The sequence below is a fragment of the Halichoerus grypus genome, chromosome 2, assembly GCF_964656455.1.
Source record: "Halichoerus grypus chromosome 2, mHalGry1.hap1.1, whole genome shotgun sequence".
Taxonomy (NCBI): Eukaryota; Metazoa; Chordata; class Mammalia; order Carnivora; family Phocidae; genus Halichoerus; species Halichoerus grypus.
In genome coordinates this window covers 64,767,957-64,787,113 of record NC_135713.1, presented here as the reverse complement: position 1 = coordinate 64,787,113, position 19,157 = coordinate 64,767,957, and the positions used below count along the sequence as shown (strand labels likewise).

At 42.6% G+C, this 19,157-nt stretch overlaps 1 protein-coding gene across 3 annotated transcripts in view; it reads right to left on the bottom strand.

The window, feature by feature from the left end:
* Positions 1 to 19,157, bottom strand: part of MCC (MCC regulator of Wnt signaling pathway) — a 389,997-nt gene that overhangs the window by 283,336 nt on the left and 87,504 nt on the right. For all 3 annotated transcript variants that reach the window (XM_078066935.1, XM_078066936.1, XM_078066937.1), the window contains exon 3: positions 10,534 to 10,748. In XM_078066935.1, the coding sequence (XP_077923061.1) occupies positions 10,534 to 10,748 (215 nt within the window). The remainder of the gene's footprint in view (positions 1 to 10,533; positions 10,749 to 19,157) is intronic.

Here is a 19,157-nt window from a genome sequence, read left to right as displayed (position 1 = left end):
GGCAGTGGGGGGCCTGGTAGAGAAGCATGCCAATATTTTAACAAATGGTTGAATGTTACCTCCACAAAAGAGAGTAGAGGACATAAGAACCACCAACCCAGCACCACACAGCAGAAGAGAAGAGTGACCCAGAGCCCATAGCAAAGATCCTAAGGAGAGGACACAGGGGTCCCCCGTTTCCCACCAGCAGCTGTTCCTTCTCTTGCCAATGGCAAGGGCCATCCCCTAGTCTGGGGCAGGAGCACAGTGGGGTGTCAGGAAACCGACCCTCCAGTCCTGGTCCTACTACTTCTCTCTAGCTGACATTAAGGGGATTTTTTGATCTGGGCTTCCATACCCCCATTTTTTAAATGGAGGGGTTAGACAAAGATAGGAATTATTACCCTTTTGCATGATCTGGTATTTCCGTGTGAATTCTACATATAGGATTACTCAACATAATTTTTAACAACAACATCTTTGAGACTACTCCTAGCTCATAAAAAAGTACTCAATATCTCAAAATCTCGGTATCTTCTTGAGATGTCATTTCTTCAGAATGTTTTAAGTTTTTGTTTCCAAATTGTTTCCACCCCAAACGTATCCACTTGTAAGTAACTCTCAAGGCTTATTTCTGATAACTAGGTGGGGAAAACAGCAGTAACAACCATGAGTATTTATTGAGCACCTACTTGGATGAGGCATTGTATTAAGCACTTTCTACACATCATCTTGTTTAGTTTCCAGGACAACCATATGAAGAAGGTATTATTATCCCTATTTTATGAGAACACAGATGCTAACAGGTTAAATGACTTACCCAATGCCAGACATACAAGCACAGGATACGTGAGTAAAGTCCACATCCGCAGTTACCCTGCTACAGAACCTCATCCGTGCCAAAGTTCCCACCAGTTAATGGAGATATGGGAAAAACAAGAACAACTGTGAACTCTTCCATGAAGTTAAATTTATCTTTTCCATTTATTTACTTATTTAGAGATGCCTACCTATATTTGTGCCCAAAAAGTCCTCTCTTTTATGGAATGATGGTGGTATTAGATAGTAGGTAGAGTGGCTTTTGATTTTTGGCAAAATAAAAAGTTGGCAAGTCTCAATTTTTTGAAATGTTACTGGTCCATGGATTTGCAATATCTGGGAGCCATTGTTCTCTAGTAGAATGAACATGTGTTATGCAGGGACTCCATTCATTCCCAAGATTAAAAGCTTCATAAGGGTGGTATGCCTGCCTTTTGTGTATCTTATTGACGATAATTTGTTGATAAGGACTGTCAGATTAACATCTCTTCACAATCTGAATAAACTAGAAGGGGAAAAGATGGGGATTCCTCTGGCCACCCTATAAGTTGGTCAGTCTTTCCATTTGTGACAAAGACACGGAGGAAACAGAAGCTAAACTAAGAGCAGAGGGGGGAAAGTATGAATAAGTTCAGATTCTGCTAAATAAGAACAGAGAACCTCTCCAGGAAAAAAAAAAAAAACACACTAACTTAAACCATTGATCCTATATTTGCAGATTTTATACTAATAATAGCAATAATAGTAAGCAACAATCCTTTGAGAGCATCTTCATTTTCACAAATAAAGACCTCTGTCAAATTTAAAATTTTTCCTGTAAGGAGTTTTGTAATTTCAAAAGGATGTTGGAACTTCATCTCAATTTTATCACTGCAGAGGACTTCAGAGATTAAAAAGTACTTGTGAGGGCTTTTTCACAACTCAATCTTTACAAAGAATTAGTATACACCATAATAAATCATCTCTGTACAATAATGGAAATCTCCCAAAAGGCAAATAAGTCTCAAAGAAGTAACTCTTCCACTCTAGTGCCTTTTTTTCTCGCAACTTCTGTATGCTTCCATGCCATGTAATCAACAAAAGCGTGAGCTAAAATGGTAGTTTGTAAATACATCCATATTATCTTTTTTGTTGACCAAGGATTGAACTAAAGTACCCTGTTCGTAAAACCTGGTAGAGCTTCACACCACCCGTTCCCAGTTTCCCTGCAGATGCAATGAATTTCTTTGGGGCTAGAGAATTTACAGGACTCTACAGGACTCTATGTTCCTTTCTAGTCCCTTCCAGGAAGTACCAGCTTCAGAAACTAGGACGTCAGGGGTAAGGCGATGTGGGGGGATTTTTCTCCAGAAAAGAGGTGAGGGTGGTGGGGCGGGGGGTGGAGGTGGGTATAAAAGACAAAGAAGAAGAAAAGGATTTAAAGTCCTGTAAGAAATAAGAAAGGAAAGGGCCAGTACGAGGCTGATTGGGACAAGCCTAATCTAAAGGTAATGATGGGGGGGGGGCGGATTTACATGGCAAGCAGTAAGGGCTGCATTTGTTAACTCCTATCCAGTTCTCTATTTTCACTAGCAATAAACAAACCAAAAAAGAGAATAGAGTGTCAAAATATAATTTTCAATAAAAGGAAAAACATGACTTTCATATAAATACAGAATGAGCATTGTTCTAAGATTTACCTAATTTATTGAAGAACCTAGCAGGATAGTAAAGCTGATTCAAAGAAGGATAGGAGAGGGCGCCTGGGTGGCTCAGTTGTTAGGCGTCTGCCTTCGGCTCAGGTCATGATCCCAGGGTCCTGGGATCGAGTCCCATATCAGGCTCCCTCCTCGAGGGGAAGCCTGCTTCTCCTTCTCCCACTCCCGCTGCTTATGTTCCTGCTCTCGCTATCTCTGTCTCTGTCAAATAAATAAATAAAATCTTTAAAAAAAAAAAAAACAAAGAAGGATAGGAGAGGCTATATAATCGTGGGGTTGGAGGGGGGAAGAGCGCTGGAGTAAGACAGCAAAGTCAGTCACAAAACTGGTTAGTGGGAGCACCCGGTTGGCTCAGTTGGTGGAGCTTTTGACTCTTGTTCTCAGGCTCGTGGGTTCGAGCCCCACATTGTGTGTAGAGGTTACTTTAAAAACAAACAAACTGGTTAATGTCTTACCAGGGCAAATACAATGTAACATTTGAGGTTATCTTTTCTGCTGGAAAAAAAATTTACATCTTTACCTGGACAAAAATCATTGATAAGTTACCAATCTTCTGCAAATTCATACCCAAATAATATTCCCTTTACCCTTCTTCTTTTTTTTTTTTTTTTAGATTGTATTTTTAAGTAATCTCTACACCCAATATGGAGCTTGAATTCACAACCCAGAGATCAAGAGTTGCAGGATCCACCGACTGAACCAGCCAGACACCCCATTCCTCTCCCCTTCCAAGTTCTTAGCAGAGACCCCTGTAATAAACAGATTAACAAGAGAAAAAGAAACAAAAGTTTATTAACACGTATACCTCTTGTATACATGGGAGATGCCCAGGGAAAAATGAGTACCTCCCCGAGGTGGCTTAGAATTCAGGATTAAATACCATCTTAATAGGGAAAGGGTAGGGGGATGTAGGATGTCTGTGTGGGGATGACTTCTAGTCTTCTTTCCTGTGATAGGAGTCAGTTTGCCCTAGTTGATGTATCTCCCGGGAGAGGATCAATGACAGTTGAGTTCCTTTTGGAGGATCTGTCTTTAGGCAGATACAGGGAGTGCAGAGAAAGCCTCTCCCTGCACTTGCTATTTTTTCAAGTACCTAAAGCTCGAACTAACCAAAATACCATAGTGGCACATTTGGGAGTGACATGTCCTATACACAGACACTCATATTTTGGGGTGGCACATTCTGCTACCCTTCTTTTGTAAACGGTAAGTCAAACAAAGCTCCATCTCCTATAGCATCAGATGGCTTGTAGGGGGCTCTAATATGACTTTTAAAAGGCCTCCATTTATCCTTTATTTCCAAATTTTTGATAATGTTTTAAGAGTTTTCATATCCCTTGACTCGAAAACATCAAGACAGCTGATCTAAACAAGAGTGAGCTATAATAAGGATGTTGGCAGCTGACAAGTATTAAAAAAAAAACCCAGTATCCCATACTTGGAATGAAGAAAGGGGGAAACACCAAAAGCTAGCATGAGACATGAGGAGTTGGTCAAGTGGTTAACCAAAAAGGTGACTCTTACCTATCTTGCCACTACTTATTTATTCCTTATTTACTGATAAATTCCTTATTTATTCACACACATTTTGAAGATTTTTCTTTTACTTTGCTTTTCTTTTCTTTTTTTAGAGAGTGAGAGAGTGCACACATGCTCGGGGGAGTGGGGGGAAGGAACAGAGGGAGAGGGAGAGAGAATCTTAAGCAGGCTCCACGCCCAGCACTGAGCCCCATGCAGGGCTCAATCTCACTACCCTGAGACCATGACCTGAGCCAAAACCAAGAGTCAGACATTTAACGACTGAGCCACCCAGGTGCCCTGTTACGTCAGTTTTTAAATTCACTACTTTTATCTGTACAACTCATAACTGTCTTTTTTTTCTCCTTGTAAATCTCCTTGGAACTCACTGCAGGCTCTATGGTGCAATGGGTAGCACGCCGGACTTTTAGCACAGGTAAAAATGTAAATCACTTTTGCAAAAATACTTGAAGTATGAAATTAAATCTTAAAATGGGCCAAGTTGAAGCCAAATTGTCCAAAGGATTCTAAAGGAAGCTGGCCTTGAAGAACAGGATGCAGAATGCAGAACTGCTCTCTCCATCTGCATAGAAATGAGGCAAAGTGTGCCTAGAAAGTCATCATTTGAAATGTTAGGGAAAACACAGAGCAGGGATAGTTGGCTTTTCAGGTAACAAACAACACAAAGCCAACAGTATTATTTGTCTCTCCATAGAACCTAATTTGTTTACTTATTAAAATTCAGCTTTAATCATTTGGAAGTAACAATTCAAGATTCTGAAAAGTTTCTATCTACCCTATATTCTAGACCCTTCTGTCACCCCTCTCAAAAATCCAGTATTTTATTTGTATTGTCTCAATTCTCTGAAAACTTGAAGAGTGATCAGCATGCCGTGTGGTTAAGAATCTCTTGTTCTTTGATTCTGAACAATGCCCAGAAGAGGGTGCTCACAGAACAATCAGCTTGCTTTAACCACAATCAGGATACATCTCTTGAACAAAGGCTTTGATGTGGTCATCCCGAGTTTGGAAAGAACCATATGATCATAGCATCTTAAAATTACAAAAGGAGAAATGGAAAGTTCTCTAAATTAAAAGCAATTCAGGGATACATTTAAAAAAAAAGAAAAATTTGGTGAAGACCTTCTAAATGAGGGGAAATGGGGAGACAAATGATGACTTAAACATTTCATCAACTTTCTGTATTGGTTCAAATACTTTATATCTTGTGCATGACTTCTTTTATAGAATAATTACTTTTAATCGCCATCAATTAGGTAATGTCTTTATTAGTAAAAATTAATAAAGCTGATAATGAATACTTAAAACAAGTAGGATGGCTGAAAAGAATCTATCAGAAATTGATACTCCATTCAGAAATTTATCGGTGTCGTAGCTAAAAAGTAAAACTTCAGTTATGTTTTATAATACTTAAATATATCACTACTCAGAATCTATCACATCACAATTAATACTTAGACTCTTCGCTGCAGGACAAATCTTCGGAGAGAAAATCCATCAGAGAGCCGACAATGCATCTTTCCCAAGGCATCTCTCTTTACTAAGCTCCTGAAGGGTCTCATCTTGCTTTGCTGATCGCCTTCTGAGTTAGGTTTACGTGGTACTGGCAGTTTTGCCACTGCCCTGTCCATTTAGCTAAGCTGGAACGCCATTTCCCAGAGTTCTCTTGCCTGTGTGATTCTGTACGGCCCTGAGAGACCTGTGTGAAATCCAGGAGGTAGAAGTGAAGATTTCTGGACGTTACAGCTAAGGGGCTGCTTACCTACTGGTGTATCGGGCTTGTGGCAGCTCCAGATACCCTAGGTCTCCTCCTCCTGCTGCTCTGAGTCCTGGGCCAGGTGTGTGTGCAGCTCCAGGATAAGAGGGGGCCAATGTCCCCTGCAGGTCCCCCACCGCACTGAGGTTGGTCGTGGTAGTAAGAGAACAGAAGGGGGGTCCACTGTGTCCTTATGGGCCTCAGGTTGTCCTCATGCATGCTGGCTTGTCTTTCCCTCCTCTGCACTCAGCTTTCCTTCTCGTATGCGGATCTGATGGACCTGGAGGAACTTTAGGTTCAACCCTAGATGCAGAGTCAACAGCCTGCACAGATCGCTCGCCCAGCTCCCACATTCGTGGCAGGTCTACCCCTTGTAATAAACCCTTACTCTAGACCACGGGTAGCCATCCGCTTCTCAGATAAAACTCTAGATGCTATAAGCTTCTATGTACACCACCATCTTGTTGCCTTTGCATTTTGAACAGTGTGTTAAGCCTCAAAGTCGTAATATCCACTGTCTTTGGTAGAAGGAGAAGACAGGTATTTGGTGGTAGAAGAAAAGGAAGGGATGCTTAGAAAGGTAAAAGCTTGTATAGGAAGCTCCCAGAAGGTTCTCAATGCTAAAAATGCCAGTGCCAGTTATTGATTTATTGCCTCTCATCTTCAAATCCATCTTTCCTTGCCTTGCTTTGTGATAGTGAAGCTGGACCCTGTGAACATTTCTCCTTTTTTTTTTTTTTAAGATTTTATTTATTTATTTGACAGAGAGAGAGACAGCGAGAGAGGGAACACACGCAGGGAGAGTGGGAGAGGGAGAAGCAGGCTTCCCGCCGAGCAGGAGCCCGATGCGGGGCTCGATCCCAGGACCCTGGGACCATGACCCGAGCTGAAGGCAGACGCTTAATGACAGAGCCACCACGCACCCCTCTCCTTTTTTTTAATGATTCATTTATTTTAGAGAGAGAGAGAGAGTGAGCATGAGTGGGAGGGACAGAGGGAGAGAAAGAATCCCAAGCAGACTCTGCGCTGAACACAGAGCCCGACACGGGGCTTGACCCCACAACCCCAAGATCACGATGGAGCCAAAACCAAGAGCCAGACACTCAACCCTCTGAGCCACCCAGGTGCCCCTCTCCTTTTTCAATAAGGAATTCTCATCCTGGTTCTGTGCTGCTCTTCTTCCCTGCTCGCTCTTATGGTGGATGGAGGCCAGGAGCACAGGACAGCCAGTGTCACCCCATTTGGTGGCACCATTTGGGGGACTTCCCAGTGGATTTCTGGCACCAAGCAGCAGCAGGCCGCTTCCCAGTGAATTCCTCAGTGGACACCTCAGTGGGCACCTTCCTAGTGATGCTCAACGAGTCTTGCGGACACCCAAACGGGTGGCATCCAGCAAGCTGAGCTGACACTCCAGAGGGCTGGCTTCCTGCTCAGCAGCCCTGGCCTGTAGCGTCTCAGGGAACTTCTCTGCCATCCAGTGGTCCCCAGCCGCTCCCTTTCAGTGGGGTCTGCTGAGGAGAGGGCCCTCTTGGAGCACTATGCCTCCACTCTGGAGGGAGTGGCTGCTCTTTACACATGCTACCCATGTTCGTTAGAATTTTCTTTACTCCTTAGTAAGTAATCTCCTGCAACTAGTTAATCATTTTTTATGTTAAACTTTCCCTGTGTGAATTACTGTGCGCTTTCTGTCTCCGAACTGGACACTGATAAAAATGTCTTTTGCTCTTAGTAGCTATTAAAAAAACAGAGCTTAATTTTATTAGTTCAGGATTTGTTTTAGCAGGAACTTAAATTATGTGTAATGTGAGTACATAAGTGAAGGGACGGCCCGGGTGTGCAGTTTAGAGAGGGTATTTGCTTTCTTTGGCTGCCTGTGTGAGGTATTCCTCAAAGTGGGCTCAATGGGTCCCTGTGAACAGAGCCTGAGTCAACTATTGCTGTGAAGCAAACCGCCCTAAATGCGATGGTTGAAATCATGATCATTTATTATTTCTCACACTTGGTAGGAGGACTCCAAAGTCACAAGACAAATGGTGAAGATACAGGAAATGGTGAGGAATCGGGGTTCAAAAATGCACCCTACCGGGCGCCTGAGTGGCTGAGTTGGTTAAGCGACTCCCTTCGGCTCAGGTCATGATCCTGGAGTCCTGGGATCGAGTCCCGCATTGGGCTCCCTGCTCAGCAGGGAGTCTGCTTCTCCCTCTGACCCTCCCCCCTCTCATGTGCTCTCTCTCTCTCATTCTCTCTCTCAAATAAATAAATAAATAAAATCTTTAAAAAAAAAAAATGCACCCTACCACAGGGTCCAAGGACATTACCTAGGGTCTGTGAGTTTAAATAGTATTTTGAAATTTTCAAACTTTTTTTGTTTTTGAGAGAGAGAGAGAGAGAGAGAGCGTGAGAGTGCATGTGGGGGTGGAGGAGGAGCGGAGGGGCAGACGGAGAGGGAGAGAGAATCTCAAGCAGACTCCCCGCTGAGCACAGAGCCCCACTAGGGGCTTGATGCAGGGCTCGATCTCACCACCCTGAGATTATGTCCCTGGAAATCAGGACTTGGATGCTTAACCAACTGAGCCAGCCAGGCGCCCCAGTATTTTGAAATGTTCAATTCAGTGAAAAAATAAATCACATTGTGATAATGAAGTCACAGGACTTCAGTTCCTGCATTTGTATTTATGGTCTCATTCCCACCAAGAGATCACCTTAAGTAAGAGTGTACAACTTTGTTTGAGGGGTTATAGTTTCTTTCTATGTTTCTTCCTTTTTTTTAAAGATTTTATTTATTTATTTGAGAGAGAGAGAGAACGAGTGGAAGGGAGAGGCAGAGGGAGAGGAAGGAGCAGACTCCCCACTGAGCAGGGAGCCCGACATGGGGCTCGATTCCAGGACCCTGAGATCATGACCTGAGCAGAAGGCAGACGCTTAACTGACTGAGCCACCCAGGTGTCCCATCTTTGTTTCTTTCTTTGTCTCTTTGTTTCTTTCTGCCTCTCTCTCCTTTTCTTTCTTTTTTTTACTTATTCAGTGTATCCCAATGAATAGTCATCATTATTGATTGTGTTCATCATAAGCTTTTATAGACATAAAACATATATATGTAAAGTGTGTAAACTGTAAGGGTGTACTTCATGAATTTTAATAAAGTGAACACTTCTGTACATTATAGATTTACAGGAAAGTTGCAAAGATAGTTCTCAAATACCTCACACCCTGTTTCTGTTATTATTAACATCTTACATTATTATGGTTATAGTTGTCACAATTAATGAACCAATACTGACACATTATTATTAACTAAAGCCTATAATTTATCCAAGTTTCCTTAGATTTTTACCTAATGTCCCATCCAGGGTGCCACATTACATTTAGTTGTCGTATCTTCTCAGGCTCCTCTGAGCTGTGACGGTTTCTCTTTCTCAGATTTTCCTTGCCTCTAGTATCCTTGACAGTTTTGAAGAATACTGATCAGGTATTTTATAGAATATCCTTTAATTGGGATTTGTCTAAGGACTGTATTTTAATTATTGCTGGTATATTTAGAATTGTTAGTTCCTTCAAACATGTCACCTAAAACGTCAGAATTAGAAAATTTACTTCAAACACAAGAAGTTTGAAAATCACTAGTCTATGTCAAAGCAGACTATAAATATACATAAGTGAAGTTGTCAAGATGTTTATTCCACCATTCAAACTTCAGTTTCAAAAAAGCCAGGTAGGTTTGTAGACCTTTCCCACAGTGTTTGGATAGCAATCTCAATTTATAAACTGCCTGCATGTCACCCAAAATGGACCAGACCATCAGCTACCCCTCTGCGTTCCACAGCTCTAACTTCAAAGGGAAGACAATAGCTCTTCACCAAAGGGCCACCCCGGTAGTGATTCATCCCAAGGTCAAAGGGAAGGTTAAACTAATAATGAAATTTTAAGTTGTTTCTTTTCAGCAGAAAATACATATTTTTAAAGAAGATAGACATTTATTGAGTACAGCACAAGGGATAGAGGGCCACAAGGCAATGGTTGGGGGGGGGTTTGGTTGTCAACAGAAAATACTTTTATTTTTTTTAATTTTTTTTTAATGAAGGTTTAACTTTATTTTTTATTTATTTATTTATTTATTTAAGATTTTTTATTTATTTGCGAGAGAGAGAGAATGAGAGACAGAGAGCATGAGAGGGAGGAGGGTCAGAGGGAGAAGCAGACTCCCCGCTGAGCAGGGAGCCCGATGCGGGACTCGATCCCGGGACTCCAGGATCATGACCTGAGCCGAAGGCAGTTGCTCAACCAACTGAGCCACCCAGGCGCCCAGAAAATACTTTTAAAGTACAAGCAGAAACAATAATCAAACTTTCAATGAATTGTTTTCCTCTTTGTATTTTAAATGAGTAACATCCAAATTAGGGAACAGAAAGGATTATATCCTATCAATTTGAAATGTCTGGTACCATAGAAGTACTCTAGTCATGGAAACGCTGACGTCGTTACCCTAGTAATTAAATCCATGCAAGTTACAGGCTTCACTGAAACGTCTTTTAGGAGTCCACTTTGCTCTCGATGATGAGAGTGAAGTCACTGATCACAAGTGTTCGGAGCACTTAACGTCCCTGGCCATGCTGTCAATGGTACAATGTTTAGCTCCAGAAGAAAGACAATACCCAGTATGTCCCTTGGAGCTCAAAATCAAATTATCTGTACTGCAATACCCACAGGCCAAAAGATGTGTTCTATGAACCAGAAAGTACTCACCGTGTTGGCCAGCTCCAGATAGCTTCCTCCTACAGAGCTGCCAAAATGCCGTGACTGTGTGAGCAGTTTGTGGAGGGCAGCAGCCTGCTGATGCAAAGAGTGTCCGCTGTACTCAAGAAGCTTCTGCAGGGCCCACTGACTCTGCAAGTCTGGGCTCTGGAGGTCCCTGGCTCCCGAGTCGTACTCCCAGCTCTCCCTGGCTGCTGATAGGGCACCTACGTCCAGGAGAGGCAGGGGAAATAAAAAGATGTTTCCTTCATTAGCCTGCGGGTGGCCAATAGGCAATGATCTGGAACCCCCTAAGCCTTCCTCGTGCCAGCATGTCAGAACACATGTGGCGCCCAGACTGCGTGCTAAGCACTTTCTCTTTCAAATAGACACATGGGGAACCTGGAGATAAAAGCAGTTTTAGGCCAATTGTTCAGAAATAACTATCCAATGACTGTATGCCCCCCAAACAGAACCACTTGGCAAAAAAGCACCAGAGACCCAAGGAAAGGAAATCCAGAGCAGAGCCACATCTGTCTGTGATTTACACAGGGTTACTGGATGATCAGCCTTCTTACTGTAATCCTTTTCCCCAGTTGAGGAAGAAGGGAGCAAGTGAGAAGACAGAAAGTTCAGAAATGGCACTTTCTCATAATTTTCTCCTTACTCGGAAGAAGCTACAGGAAGCAAGACGGTATTTGCCAGTTAGGTGTAGCCATGCGGCTGAGTTCTGAGCAGTAGAATGTGAATAGAAATGACAAGAGTCACTTCAAGGCCTGGCTCCTAAAACCCCCAGGGTGCGATTCTCCATGCCCTCTGCCTTCTGGCCTGGTTCAAATGGGCATGGCACCCCTGGAAGCCGTGGGGTACAGATGATGAGGCCACAAGATGGAGGATGCCTGAGTCCCTGAATGATCTCCTGCAGCAGGGCTGTCTGCTGATCCCAAGCACCCTGTTTTGACCTCATGAGATGAGGAAAGGGAAATTCCTTTGGTCACTGTATATTTTTGGTTTGTTGGGGAGAGCAGCTAGTATGACCTTAACCATTACAACAGATTAAAACCTAATAAAAGATATTAATAAGTATAATACAATGGGAAAGTACAATGACAAAGTAGACCTGGAGAGGGGTGGGGACGTTCAGGGAAAGCTCTCTGGAGGAGAAAGCCTGATGCTTCAGTTGTCACCGTGGCTAGAAAAATTAGTTTTGGGGCAAAGCCCTCTTCCCTGTGTTGCTCACTTCTGAACAGAAGTCCCTTGGGTGCAGCTGGCTGGGGAGCCTGGGTCACATGCCTCTGTGTCTTAGCTGCAAGGGAGGCTGGGAAATCTGTTTTCTGGCTTCTGCTTTGGGGAGGCAGGATTTGTAAGGGAGACCTTTCCTAAACACAGGAAGAGTATTTCAAAAGGCCCAGGCAGCTAGAAAACACCACAAACGTCTATACACAGGCACTGTGCTAGGTACCGGGGATGAAGCAGTGAGCACGACAGATCTTAATTCCTGCCTGTGAAGTTTTCATATTGGTGGGTCTTCAACACATGACTTTTAATGGCAAAAAAAGGGGACTCATTAAAATGATTCCATTTGTGCTACGAAATGAGAACATATACAGATTACCCTATAATTTACTTGAGGGTAATTACATATAGCAAACTACAAATTATGTACAGTGGGTTCTGATATGAATGTCCAATCTCCCCTTATCAGGTATTGGTGAGTTTAATCAATGTGATTAGGTAAGCTTTCTTCGTCTGGAACCACTTAGGATGTTTCCCCCTGTGGTTCATGGTCTGATCTTCAGTCCTTCTGACCCAGTACTCTCTGTACAGTGCTGTATGGTGACATATCTTTGTATTAAAGCGCTATGTTTGCAACTGCTCAAAGTTTCTTCTTTTATTTTTTTTATTGTTTTTATTTTTTAAAGTTATTTATTTATTTGAGAGAGAGAGAATGAGCAGGGGTCAGGGGAGACGGAGAAGCAGACTCCCCGCTGAGCAGGGAGCCCGATGCAGGGCTCGACCCCAGGACCCTGAGACCATGACCTGAGCCAAAGCCAGACACTTAACCAACTGAGCCACCCAGGTGCCCCTCAAAGTTTCTTTCTTTTTTTTTTATTTTTATTTATTTATTTATTTATTTATTAAGATTTTATTTATTTATTTGAGACAGAATGAGAGAGAGAGAGAGAGCACATGAGAGGGGGGAGGGTCAGAGGGAGAAGCAGGCTCCCCGACGAGCAGGGAGCCCGATGTGGGACTCGATCCAGGGACTCCAGGATCATGACCTGAGCCGAAGGCAGTCGCTTAACCAACTGAGCCACCCAGGCGCCCTCTTTTTTTTTTTTTTAAAGATTTTATTTATTTTTTTGACAGAGAGAGACACAGCAAGAGAGGGAACACAAGTAGGAGGAGTGGGAGAGGGAGAAGCAGGCTTCCCGCTGAGCAGGGAGCCTGATGCGGGGCTTGATCCCAGGACCCTGGGATCATGACCCAAGCTGAAGGCAGACGCTTAACCACTGAGCCACCCAGGCACTCCTCAAAGTTTCTTTTAATATTAAAGTCTATCAACTGTATTGCAAGGGCGGTTTTGCTTTCCTTCAATATAGACTGCAAAATGCACCCCCCCCACCCCACCCCCCCCCCCCCGCCGAGTGATCTCTGCCATCTGCCTAGCTGGGTCACATTCTCTGCCCTGGCCCAGCAACACATGGCAAGAAGACTGCCTGAGGTCAGAGTTGAAAAATGGTTTGAGTCACAGAGGGCCCCCTCTCTTCCGTGGAAGATAAGCAAGCATAGGTTTGGGTCCTTGCCTTTATGTTTCACCACAGGATCTGGTAGCTTACACACGGCCTGCAACGTCAGGCATTTAATATACATTTAGTGAGTGGATGGCTGAATTATCCATGGTTGTGGTACCATAGGGTTTCACTTCTTAACGGGAAGAGGAACATGAAGATTAATTTTTAAAATCAAAATAAATTATACACTTAAACTTTATCTCTATGCAAACAGGGAGTCTCATTTTTAAATAATAAAATACAACAGTTCTGGGATAAGATGGCCCAAGGAAGCTTCATTTGAATTTATGATGCTGTATTAACAGACCTAAACCCAATTTCTGGCAGAGTCATATAATCAGGTTAGCCAAGCTCCATGTTAATCAGCAAGATCAAAAGGCCCTCACACTATTACCATAACAATTTTTGCCGAAGTGATGTTGAGGAACTCAGATCTTCTGCTAGGGAGACAAGTCAATCACATTAGCATCCATGTGAATGGACCCCAGAAAGGGAAGTGCACTTTTTAAATACAGTTCCCTATTCCCATTACTCTCTTTCAATGTGACTTCATATCTGATTTTTCTGGATAAAAACCAACATTCCTGAGGCAAAATTAGTCAGTTAATTAGGATGATCTCACTGAAAACCATCAAAACTGTAGGTCTGATAACCATCTTCCTTTTGCCTTTTGAAGTATCATGAAGTTTCCAGGCTCACACTCAGCCTATAGCCGGCCTTACCTCACTCCCTTGCTAACCTCAAGAAAAACCTGTTGACCTCGGGGAGGTGGCTGTGCTTCCTTTTCCTTAACACGGATACCATTACCATTCTACTGTCCCCTGATGCTCACGAGGCTCTCTGGTCTCCTCTTATAAGGACACTAATCCCATCATGAGGGCACCATCATCATGATCTCATCTGACTCTAATTATCTCCCCAAAGTCATATCTCCAAACCCCTTCACATAGGGGCACTAGGGCTTCGATATGTGAATTTGGGGGGAATACAAACACTCAGTCCATAACAACCAACTGAGCTGTTGCTCTCTGGGCCAGAAAGGACACTGACGGTGTGGCATCCCTTTAAAGACCAGAGGCCAAGCACTGCCTGGGCTTCGAGTTCTCTGCACGCCCAGGATCAGAGAAGGCCATCATTTCTGCTGCCGTAATTCTTCAGGGCACTCTGAAGTAAGGGATAAGGTGTATTCTCTTATTTCAAACCAAAATATTTCGTGTTTAAAGGTGGCGGAGCACAGATTCTAAATGTTTCCCTTAGCAGAAAAGCATGGAAAACAGCTGGTGTTTTGACATGTCTATAAACTACATCACTGGGGAAACCCTGCTCTTGGAGAAATACTGAAATAGAAAGTCCGCCAAACACTGAGACCCTGGTTCTGCTGGGTACGTAGCAGCTGCAAACTCGTGCTCTAATCCCACCTTCAAAGTGCCACCCGGGTTCGGCTCCTACAGTCACTGTGCTTATTCACCAAAGGCTCAGTGCAACCTTCCCAGCAGGCCAAACCCCCCAGGAGGCTAAGGCAAAGCATTCAGAACACCTTAAAGTCACCTCAGAGACAGGAACAACCATCATGATACCTAACATCTACTCGAGGCCACTAGGAGCCCGGCACTGATCTAAGCATCGTCCACATATTGTCTTATTTAGTTCTACCCCCAGCCTAGGAATGACTAAATCATTTTCCCCAGTTTTAGAAGAGGACATTTTCTCTCTCTTGGCTTATTTTTGTTGACATTGCACTGTTTGCAGAGGATAGTGGTTAAGAGCTGGGGTCTTGTAATCAGATTGCGTGGGGTCAAATCAAGAGTCACTGTGACCAGCTATGTGATCTCAAGCAAGTTACTTAGCCTAAGCCCCAGTTTCTTCATCTTTAAAATGGGGACACTGAGGTGTTCTTCACAGAGGTGTTGTGAGAATTAAGCAAGATGAAAATATGTAGACAATGGAATATTACTCAGCCATCAGAAAGGATGAATACCCAACTTTTACATCAACATGGATGGGACTGGAGGAGATTAAGCTAAGTGAAATAAGTCAAGCAGAGAAAGTCAATTATCATATGGTTTCACTTATTTGTGGAACATAAGGAATAGCATGGAGGACATTAGGAGAAGGAAGGGAATAATAAAGGGGGGTGGGAAATTGGAGGGAGAGATGAGTTATGAGAGACTATGGACTCTGAGAAACAAACTGAGGGTTCTAGAGGGGAGGGGGGTGGGAGGATGGGTTAGCCTGGTGATGGGTATTAAGGAGGGCATGTACTGCATGGAGCACTGAGTATTATACGAAAAAAATGAATCGTGGAACATTACATCAAAAACTAATGATGTACTGTATGGTGACTAACATAACATAATAAAATAAAATTAAAAAAAAATACATAGAACGTTTAGACAACCCCTGGCATATAATAAACTGATCAATGAATGTTAGCAATCATCTGGTCCCACCTTACAATTCTAGTTATTTGTAACCTATTTTGGACATCCTAATAGGGAACACTATATGGGGCAAAAGTATACTCTCTTCCAGCTTCTAGAAGGTAACTGTTGAAAAACAAACCTTTCGCACCAAACCAAAATTTCATCAATGGTTTTATACTTTAATACTAGGTTCTTATAAAGACAATATATAGCCAATTAGGTCAGAGTCAAAGTTATGTTTCTCTGAGTAAGGAATATTCCATTAGTAAGTCCAAGACTTTGGTTATTGGGTTTGAGAGACTTTGCTTCCCTATTTGAGAGAGAGAGAGAACAAGAGAGAGAGCGCACAAGCAGGGGGAGCAGCAGGCAGAGGGAGAAGCAGGCTCCCCACTGAGCAAGGAGCCCAACACAGGGCTCGATCCCAGGACTCCGGGATCATGACCAGAGCCGAAGGCAGACCCCTAACCGACCGAGCCACCCAGGCCCACTTTGCTTCCCTATTCTACTTGGCCAGCTCTTATCTCCAGAGGACAACTAGCCTTCCCCAAACTGGCAGCCAGCACCAGGAGGAAAGCCACACAGCCCAGCGGCAGCATGAGCAGCTCAAAAGCAGAGCATGTAAGAGTTACTCATCGCATCTGTGCTCCGGCCACCCTCGCTACCCCTCTGTTTTCTACCCGCAGTTCCTTCTTTTCCATCCTTCATTTGAGAGTTGGGGCCTCTCATCCTATCACAGGCAGATGATAACACAGAGTGGTTAGGCAGTCCTGAGACCTGGATTAATAGTATCTTATGACACTGTCTGTATCTAGTGGTCCTTAATTTTTCGTCTGTGTGGATTGTTTAGAAAACATTACCTCATCTATTACCCTCAGTGGCAACAGAGAAAATACTCCTTTCAAAACACCCGAGGCAGCTACCTTTCTGCATTTAGAACCACCACACCATTACCATAGAAAGAAGCGTGGGAATATTTGAGCAAATCGGCTGTCACCTGTCAGCCTTCCCTGTCATAGCACATTTACTATTTCCAGATAATACTGACATCAACAGAAGCAGCAGTAAATCGTTTAGTCCAGAAGGGAAGCACCGTGTGAGTCTTTAGTCATTTATTAATGTCAATGCTTGGTATAAAATTCAGGAGCCCAACTCCCATGAGGACCTCTAGCTTCCTCCAGCACAGATTACATTGCAAACGCAGGCCAATTGTCTTAAAGATCTGGCCTGTAGTCACAAGGAAAATTGGGTGGGAAAGGACAGATAAATAGAGCCTACCTAACCTTCTGGGAAAAAACAAAAAACAAAAGCAATGCAAAGCACATGTCCTACTAAGGGAAGGTAAAAAATATTAGCTCCCAATGATAAAAGTCAGTTCTTCAGCCTTTGGCTATCTTCAGGAAGTGAGCCGATTAGTGTCCTATTTTGAATATACGTCACATGTGGCCTATCTAGGGACAATGTACTGAATTTCAATGAAACATCAGGAATAGAGTGGAAGATGTATTTTGAAATGCAATTCCCTTCCCCCTGCGCCAAGACTACTGATAGATGACAAGAAGGAAAGAAATGAAGAAATGCATTTTTCTTATGGAAATGTGCTTATCAACAACATTGTCATTACTGGTTATTTCTTAATGTCCCACTCTGTACAAATACGTTCCATGATCCTTGTTGTATTTAAGCACAGGCTTGGGAACATCTAATGGAAGACAGTTTAGAGACAACCAAAAGGAAGCAGGAATAAATAACCTTTAAAATTCTTCTCCAGCTCTAGATTCTATTGTTCTGTTTGCTAAATTTAATATAAAAGGGAAAATGGCTGCCCTTAGGCAGTTAATAATTTAGTTATGAAAGCACAGCTGAGGCAAGCATCTTTAACTTTAAAAAAACAATTAAAAATAATATTTGGCAGCTTATTATCTTGGCTTGTCTAAACTAGATATATGAAGGAGATAATCAAGAGGGTTGATTTAGGTCTAAAGAATTCAACGGAGAGTTTAGGGCAAGTGTTAAAATGAGCATTAGAGTAAAGAAGTATTAACTGAGTTTCATTTGAACCTGAGGCTGGCTTGGGTTGGGTGGGCTAATGTTTATGGTCCACACAGATTAAGATTTTTTTTTAAAAAAAGGCTTGTTTTTCTTGGTTAGAAGGCAGAGACCGTATTTTGGATCAATTTATCTTTCTCTTACAAGGCATATTAATGGGCCATGTATTCAGTAAGCCCTTGGTAGCCCCTAATTTTTAAGTACCAGACTGAATGGGGATAATGCTAATCTGGGCCTGCTCTGTGATGAGAAGCATCACACATATCCTTTGGTTGGCATGCCCATAGGGTCTGTCATATTTCTTGGCTGAAAATCAGCCTAATCAAAATGGAAATTGCCAGGCAGGAAAAATACACAAACAGGAATACAAAAAATGATTCTGATTCCAGCTTCTTAGCAAGAAATAGAACTATATTATGTTTTTTTCCTAAAACATTGGTATTTTTCATTTAAGTTTTTTAATATGTTGAATCATATTAATTTTTTTAAAGATTTTATTTATTTTTGTCAGAGAGAGACAGAGGGAGCACAAGCAGGGGGAGCGGCAGGCAGAGGGAGAAGCAGACTCCCCACAGAGCAAGGAGCCCGATGCAGGACTTGATCCCAGAACCCTGGGATCATGACCTGAGCTGAAGGCAGATGCTTAACCGGCTGAGCCACCCAGGCATCCCCATTTAATTTTTTTTAAGATCTTATTTATTCACTTGACAGAGAGAGAAAGCAGACAAGCAGGGGAAGTGAGTGGCAGGCAGAGGGAGAAGGAGAAGCAGACTCCCCGCCGAGCACGGGACTTGATCACGACCCAAGCCAAAGGCAAACGCTTAACGAACTGAGTCATCCAGGTGTCCCGGATTGTATTAATTTTCTAATGTTAAACCAAACTTACATTTAAGAGACAAACCCACCATAGTCGAAATATGTGATATTTATTATTGATGTTGGTTTCCTAGTATTTTGTCTAGGATTTTTGCATCTTTGTTCAAAAATAAAATTGGTCTTGTAACTTTTCTTATACTGTCCTTGTCACGTTTTGGTATTAAGATTATGTGTGAGTCCATATGAGACTGGAATTATTTGTTTTTGAATGTTAGGTAGACCTTGCCAGTGAAGCTGTCTGGGCCTGGAGTGTTCCTTGTGGACATTTTTTAAATTACTGTTTTAATTTCATTCCTAGTTATAGAACTATTCAGATTTTACATTCCTTAATAAAGCAGCTTTAGTAAGTTATATTTTCCTGTAAATTTCCTTATTTCTTTAAATTTTTAAATATATTGGCAGAAATTTGTTCATACTATTGTCTTTTCGTTCATGTCTGCAGTATCTATAGTGACGTCTCCTGTGCACTCCTGATACTGGTCATAACAAACCCTGA